Raw genomic sequence first — 8,592 nt, 5'->3', positions numbered from 1 at the left:
TCCACTGCTATTGTTGGGGGGGAAAGGTTGGGATTACTGGTTTTGCCAGGAAAGTGTGGTGCTGGTGGAGGGCAAGGGAAAAGGGCGATGATGCAGAGGGTCTCCATTTCCTCCTGTGTTCTGGGACAAGTTATTGCTTCACCTGTTCACTTCATTACTGTGAATGGATCATCTGTCAGTTCATTGGACAAGAAGCACTGGAACCTTGTAACATTAATGCTTTGGCCTCTGTCCAAGTCTCTTCAGCAGAATGGGCCTCAATGGGATCCAGGTACTAATGCAAGCTGGATCAGGCCACCACAATGGACAATGAAGGGCACCCATCACTGATTCATCTTCAGGCAGCATTTCATGTTTATTGTCAGAAAAACACACGTTGTTGACAATTTTAAACTTAATTACAAAGATGTACAAAAATAATCTGAATACCATTAACAGAAGCAGCTTGTTAGCAATGGGTAACATGGTAATATAGTTAATGAACATGAATCAGATCTCGTGGTGAAGTGTGCTCAGAAAAGCACAAAGTGATCATTTGGCAAATAAATGCTGCTATCCACAATAATATTTGGTCATATCTGGAATATATTTATATAGATATGTATAGATATATATAGATATATATATATATATAAAATCAGCTGGAAGGAGCAGAGGTGAGACAGTAACACTGAGTGAGAAAGGGGAACACAACTAACCAAACACTGCTCTGGAGTTTGCTGGCTGAAAGCTTCGTCAATCTGTCTGTAGCTTTAGGGATCACCCCATCACTTCCCCTCCACCCCTCCTTCACTCCAACCATTTACTGAGCCTCAAACGCGGCATCAACAAATGAGCGAGCTACCTCTATTTTCAGATGTTGATGCAGGCCTCTAGGATTCTCAATTTGAAGAACAAAACCACGAGGCTACGTGTTGACCCCAACCTCAATCCTGACAAAATATAGTTTTCCTTTGAGATTTTCATTATCAACAAACCATTGGCTGGAGGCAGTAATGAGGCACGTCTCCAAAGGACAGAGGGCATTCCCAGGAGGAGGGTTCATGGCCTCCAAGTGGAGTATAAGGTGGATGCTGCTGCAATGCAAGTCCTTTCGCAGGTATCCTTAATGAATTGCAAAACCCAGAAGCACAATGCACACCAGGGAAGACGAGACTAAATTGCTTCTTTATTGATGAATTTACCCTTTGAGGAATGATTTGCTTTGTATCGTCTCATACTCAACCTGAAACTAATCAAAGTGAAGCACGTTGTATTGGGGGGGGGGGGGGGTGTGCTTTGAATCCAGGGATTGAAAATCCATTTAAAGAGTCTATCATAAATCAGGGAATGATTGAACTTGCAAATCCCAAATTACTTTTCTGGATTCCAATTCAGAGCAAAGATCAACAAGACAGCTCATTAATACAAAGGTGCCCAAGGATTTGGAGGGGTAACTATGCAGTTTGGAAGCTGGGGGTGCAGGACGGTGAGGTTAGTGCAGTGATCAAACCTTGGTGAAAGAAGGCAAGGTTGTACGAAGGGTGCTTATTCACAGATATGTAGAGGGGACATGGTACCAGACCAGTAATCCTGAACCCATCCCAACAGTGCAGCCTGTGTAAGTACAAATTCTATTTGACTGTTTTGAAACTTGAAAGCAGCTCAAAATAAACAGTTGGTCTTGGCAAGAATGCACAACGTCAGATTGTCATAAAATATTCCAGAAGGTTCATTGATGCCCTCTAGGGCAGGAGTCTGCTATCTTTGTCTAACCATCCTGTACGTGACTCCTATTCCACAGTTGATTTCTACCCACCCTCTGAAGTCACCTCGTTGTGTTGGACACTCTACAGTTCAATGAATTAGCCTGACCACAATGTCTCAGGCCAACTGGACATTGCTGATGGTCACATCTCAAGAATGGAGCAATGGAGTAGAAGGGTAACATGCGAGGAGCTATGCAGGAACATTGTACAGGAAGGGCCTGGATGCCTGCAGACACAGGAGTGCAAGGTTGAGGAATATGGACTTGGGTGTTATTATACCTTGGGTGGTTGTAGAACAAGAACACTCCACAGAGTGGGACGTTATCAGAGGGAGCCTTGGATTCAAGTGGTGTTCTGTGCCGATATTCCCCAAGCCAATGGGCACTGGGGAAGGAAAGGCAAGCTGAACTCTCAGACATCTCGGGTGAACAGTGCGGTCAGGGAATTGCTGGCCATAGGGGCAATGAAGTGGGTTGGAAATTAAACTTGAAATTTAACATCAGTGACACAGCCAGACAAAACAAGGGCGGTGTTAGGGTGAGTGATGGTCTGAAAGTAGGAGGTCTCTGCGTGAGTACCACTGATACACATCAGTAAAACCAGAAATGGCTAATCCACTGATCACTGGATTGATTGTGTCTGGAGTTTACAAAGTCTGCTTGAAGCTTCCTTTAGGTTAAGCACCAAGATTTGCTAACTTGGCTACCTCACTGCCACTGTGGGTGTGAGGGAGCTGATATTGATTGCTGCCGTTCAGCTGCATACTTTGGTGAAAACATGTCCACTTGGAGTGACATTTGGGTGCTGGACACAGGTCAAAGGAAGCTCTTGTTTACTGCAGTCTGACTACACTTAGACAGCAGTGGAGCCATTGGAAGATCAACGTCGGCCATGTCAGATATGATCATTGATACAACATCTGGAGAGGCAGCACAATATTTAAAAATAGAAAAAAAGAAAAGAAAAAGAAAAAAGTTAGTTTATTGTCCATCCCTAACCACCCCTGAGAAGCTGGTGGTGAGTCACCACAGTCCTGCTGGGGAGAGAGTTCCAGGATTTAGACACAGCAGTGAAGGGGATGCAATATCTCCAAGTCAGGATGGTGTGCACTTGGAAGGAAGCCTGTGGGTGATGTACTTGCTGTACCCCTGCTGCCTTTGCCCTACTTGGTGGTACAGTTCATGGATTTGGGAGGTGCTGTCAGAGCAGGCTGGGTGAGTAACTGCAGTGCATTTTGTAGGTGGCACACACTGTGTGCCAGTGGTGAAGGGAATGAATTTTCAGTGTGATTGATGGGCTGCTTATCACCCAAGGTGCTTTCTCCTGGAGAGTGACAAGCTTCTTGACTTTTGCTGGCATTGCCTTCATTCAGGGAAGTGGAGAGTATTCCATCACATTCTCTACTTGTGTCTGGAGTGTCAGGAGGTGAGTCCCTTACCACTGGATTCCCAGCCTTTAAACTCTTCTTGCAGCCACTGTACTTATGTGATTGGTCCAGTGAGTGTCTGGTCAACGGTAACTACCAGGCTATTGATGCCATTGAATGTCGAGGGCAGGAGGTGGAATTCTCTCCTATTGGAGAAGGTCATTTCTTGGTGTTTCTGTGACTCGAACGTTACCCGTCACTTACCAGCTCATGCCTGGTGCTCTCTTGGCATTGCTGCCTCGGGCACAAGGGGAAAGTGGGTGGTGAACAGAACAGGGTTTCCTTGCCAAGACTGGTCTGATGCGATGAGACGTCAAGGGGTCTAGAGCCAATGACGAGGATGCCCAGGGCTACACCGTCCCACCTGTACACCACTGTGCCACCATCTTGGGTGAGCCTCTCCTTTGGTGGACCTGGATGTACCCAGGGATAGTGATGGAATCAGGCACGTGTCTGATAACTATGATGGTGAGGATATGATTTGGTCAGATCGCTCCTTAGCCTGCTCTTCCACTTTTTAACCACTGGCCCCAGATATTCATCAGTACGTGATTGTGGCAAGGTCAGATGGATTGGGGACAACTTTGTGGTGGTCCAGGTTAGCTACCCGAGGGAACAGTAGGTGTTGCATCAAGCTCTCTTTTTCTCTGCTTTAATGCAGCAGTTATGATACAGCCATGGTTTGCTGGGCCTTTTCAAAGGCCAGTTAAGAGTCAGCCTCATCTACGGTGTGGAGGCACCAGCCCTCTAAGGGTGGCAGAACAAGGTGGGCTTTATGACAATATAGCGTTTTTACCAAAACCTGCTGCTTTTTTAAAATTCCAGAAGACTAATGGAACTTAAATTCCACAGGTGTGATTTGAACTCGTGCCTCTGGATTGTTGGTGCAGGCCTCCGGGTTACTGGTCCATTCACCACTGTGCCACTACCTTATCCCTTAATGTAAAGGACATGTGAGAGGCTGCACTGATGCCCAAATCCAAGCACTGAAGGACAAGTAACAGATTAAATAGCTTCAGAAGGAAAGTGCCGGGCAGATTGTGCAGACACTCGTTTTGAGCCCAGGATGGTAAAGGTAGGGAGATGGAGGTACCCTCACTGATCTCCACAGGACGGTGAGGGTGCAGAGACAGAGGTACCGTCACCGATCTCCACAGGGCAGTGAGGGTAGGGAGATGGAGGTGCCATCACTGATCTCCTCAGGACGGTGAGGGTAGGGAGACAGAGATTCACTGATCTCCACAGGATGCTGAGGGTAGGAAGGTGGAGGTTCACTGATCTCCACAGGACGGTGAGGGTAGGGAGATGGAGGTTCACTGATCTCCACAGGACGGTGAGGATAGGGAGACAGAGGTACCGTCATTGATCTCCACAGGATGGTGAGGGCAGGGAGATGGAGATTCACTGATCTCAACAGGACAGTGAGGGTAGGGATACGGAGGTACCGTCACTGATCTCCACAGGACAGCATGAAGGAAGCTTGCGGTGCATGGAACAGGGAGGGTACCAGTGACAACGAGAGTGGAAACCTCCTCAAAGGTTGATTTAATTTGGTCTGCTAGGTCAGATATAGAAAAAGAAACACTGAAAGGTTCCCCTGACTGGCCCACCTTTAAAACCGTTTACTATTGCATATAAATTGAAATCCAATGAAGTTTGTTTCCAAGGCAAAGCAAACCGTCCCCAAGTACCAGCGTCAGTGCGGGGACAAGAGATCTTGAGGCCTTCTGTTACACTGCCTCAATTATACAGCCTGCATGGGAACACCACACTGAAGGGCAGCAGTGTTCCCGAAGAAGTGCATTCACAAGGCACACTGTTAGCAAGATCCCATCTTATCCCATCACAGATGTGGCCAAACTACAGGCTGCTTCTACTGGATCCTCTTCCTCCACAGGGAAAAGCTTGGTGTGCACAAAATCTGGAGAGTACTGTACATCATAGAAAGTGTGCTAGAAAATTTGAGACATTTAAAACACTGACTCATGGAGGTTCCTATTACATCCTGCATTCCACCTTTTTATGGGTAATTAAATTAAAAGATCCACAAACTACTTTTGAGTAAAATCAGGGCATCTGCTTCAGTGGCTGAAATGCCTGACCTTGCAGCTTGGCAGTCTCAGACCTCTGCTCACTCCAGCTGCTCGACATGCACGAGGCAGCTTCAACACACAACATGCATCAGTGATTTACATTTGCTTGACAAACACACATGCAGCATGCATCATTGGCTGGAGGGGGCAGCACCTTTACTTAGAGGGACACAGTAAGGGTCTCTATAGAACAGATCTTATCACAAAAGTCGCATGTTATGTTGCAACTATTTCCTACACACCTAAGCTAAGTTCATTTGATTCATAATGGCCTGTGTGCCATTCCAAACCATGAAGAGTTTGGGATCCTTGGACATTTGGGGACAGTGGGTTGCTGGTTAGGATTAAGTCTGCTTTTCCCCAAAATGTTATCAGTCTGTGAAGATCCTATACCTAGAACTATAGTTATACCAGGTAACAACTAAACAGAAGCCAGTGGTTTATCACTCGCTGGTATTTCACTCTGTTTGGAGATGGCAGGCTGATCCCATCTACCTTTGACAAGTCGGATGGAGGAGATGGGCACTACCCACTTATGCCTGAGGATTTCCTGAACATAGCCCTGCAGATCCTAATGAATAAAGCATTCTTCCAAGTAGTCACACAGCAGAATGCCAATGGGTGACCTTGCAAATCGACAACCAAAAGTTGTTAATACGCCTTCTCTGAAAAATTGCAGCCAGTTATAGACTCCAACAAGGAGAGTCACCAGGACAAGTAGGCCAGTAATTCAATTCCCTTTTTGATTCTTTTTATACAGTGATTATAGAATTCATTGGCCACAGATGGAACAAACTGCCAATGCAAACTTGCCACGGTCTATTCGCACTGTTATTGCTGCTTCTCCAATATTAAGGACTACAATTACAGCAGGTTTACATTGGCAATTTCTAATTTAAATGTGGACGCAGAAACATATAATGGATAATTGTTGATGGGAAGTGCGTTAACACTTACAGGATTTTAAACGTACGATAGATATGCGAAAGTGTCGATGTAATTTGATTATAATAACATTATGCAAATTTCTTGAGACAGCAAGAAGAAAGATATGGCAATCAATTATTTGTTAAAGTGGAAATGTTTCTGCATAAAACAGAAAGGTCACAATACACCAAGTGACTTCCCATAGAACAAAGGTTTTTGTGCTGTTCAGTGTGTTTGATGGAATCCCCACAGGAGAACCAGGTCTCACCAGCAACACCAGGGATGTGTGTCAGATCTTCAGATATCAAGTCATGAATTTACTGGACCATTCAGTCAAATTAAATCAATGCAAGAATTTGGTGGTCACACTAACATGAACCAGGGTGGGTGGGCGAGGGAGGGAGAAACTTTGGTGCAGATGCAAGCCATTCCAAGCTGAGCACAGTACTGCAAAGACCAACTGAAAGCCCTGGTTAAATGGTTAGAAACAAAAATATTTATAGAAGTTAGTACAACTTAACATTGTTAATTTAAAAAACATTTCAAAAGGTCTCTCTCCTGCTATTTGTGCAAACACATTAATAGTGAAGATTCTATGTCGTAAAACAAGAACAGGGCTGTGTACTGGCTCACTTCATTCCGGTGTGCCAAATATCCGAGAGGGTTTTCTCCACTTTGACGAGTCGAAGGAAGCACAGGTTGCACTTTTTTCCAGTAACAATGGCCCAATCCACACTGGATAAAAACAGGCGAAACTCTCAAGACATTAAATCCCCTTCATTTATGAAACTGCTCGGTTTCCTCAATCATTGCCTGTAATAGGAAACTGAACACAACCTCCAATTAATAAATGTCAATACAAAGTGATAACTGCTACAGACCTGTGCTCAGAGCCTGAGGTCAGATCTAGGGAGGATATTTTAGCCATGATCAGGAGCTCCACAAATCTAGCATTGTGACATCAGGTCTAAAGGATCAAATTGCAATGTCAGTTGAAGTTCTAGGCTTGTACTCCTCTGTGTTTAGAAGGAATGATCTAATTGTGTTTAAAAAGATTCCATGAGGAAGCTAAAGAGAAACCACTTACCTAGGCAGAAGAATCCAGAACAAGGGGTTACCATCACAAAATGAGAACAAAAGGGTTCAAGAGTGAAATCAGGATGAATTCTCCACACAGTAGAGCAGTGCAACTCCTCCCCAAAACACTGTGGGGCAGGCACTCAGCTGGAGCTCTCAGAACTGAGACCCACATGTTGTTTGGCGAGGAGATCGAGGGATGTGCAAGAGAAGTCAGAAGAATGCTGTTACAGTCTGGCTCACCATAAGCAAGGACAAATACCACATTATCAGGAGGCACATAGTCCTAAACAGTAGCTCTGGCCCTGTAAACTCTGACATTCCCAGAGAATCAGAATGAATCAGTTGATTCCATTGGGCAAATCCAGAACCACAAATCCTAAACTGTGGTTAAAGTGACAGGACATCACTACCAGTCAAAAAGTTAACATATTGTTGAATTATAAAATCTAGCTTTGTTGTAACAGCACTCAAACATAGAGTACAGCACAGGAACAGGGCCTTTTGCCCACGATGTGTCAAACTAACCTAACTGGTAATTAAACGCCTCACTAAACTAATCCCTTCTGCCTACACAGTGTCCATGTCCCTCCATCCTCTGCACATATATGTGCCTACCCAAGATCCTTGTAACACCTCTATTTATCTGCCTCCACCATTACCCCTGGCAGCACATTCCAGGCACCCACCACTCTCCGTGTAAAGAGAGCCTGCCTCACACATCTCCTTTGAACTTGGTCCCTCTCACTTTAAAAGCATTATGTCCAGTATTAGACAAATAATAGCTCTTCTACTCAATTCCTCTTATTTCCTTGTACTCATCCCTAACCCAGTTGATGTATAACCCAAAGCATGGAATGCTCCCAAATTGTTAAATCCCTCTGAAGAGCTGTAGGGATACTAAAGTAAAGGAAATTGGGAATTTACTGCCATGAGGGATTATGTCAGAATTAGAATCTTACGGCACAGAAATGGGCCCTTCGGCCCATCAAGCCATGCCAACATCAAGTACCCATTTACCAGCACTTTGTCCAGAGTCTCTATGCCTTGGCCATACAAGTGCTTGTCTAGATACTTTAAAAAGTTGTGGAGGTATCAGCTTCCACCAGCCCCTTCGGCAGTGCACTCCACATTCCATTTCTCTGGATCAGAAAGTTCCTCAAATTCCCTCTGAACCTCTCAGCCATTACCTTAAAACTATATTCTCCAGTTTTAGACACTGCTATGGGGAAAAGCTTCCTAATACTTATCCTACCTATACCACTCATAATTTTGTACACGTCTATCAGGACTCCTCTGCTCCGAGAACAGACCCAGCCTC

The 8,592-nt window shown here is 44.9% G+C and overlaps 1 protein-coding gene across 2 annotated transcripts in view; it reads right to left on the bottom strand.

The window, feature by feature from the left end:
• Positions 1-348: 348 nt before the first annotated feature.
• ccdc50a (coiled-coil domain containing 50a) overlaps positions 349-8,592 on the bottom strand; it is a 98,033-nt gene continuing 89,789 nt past the window's right edge. For both annotated transcript variants that reach the window (XM_052018109.1, XM_052018110.1), the window contains one exon: positions 349-7,020. In XM_052018109.1, the coding sequence (XP_051874069.1) occupies positions 7,001-7,020 (20 nt within the window). In that variant the 3' untranslated portion in view covers positions 349-7,000. The remainder of the gene's footprint in view (positions 7,021-8,592) is intronic.

This window comes from Pristis pectinata, chromosome 6 (assembly GCF_009764475.1).
Source record: "Pristis pectinata isolate sPriPec2 chromosome 6, sPriPec2.1.pri, whole genome shotgun sequence".
NCBI classification, from domain to species: Eukaryota; Metazoa; Chordata; class Chondrichthyes; order Rhinopristiformes; family Pristidae; genus Pristis; species Pristis pectinata.
This window is presented reverse-complemented; position numbering and strand designations above follow the sequence as displayed.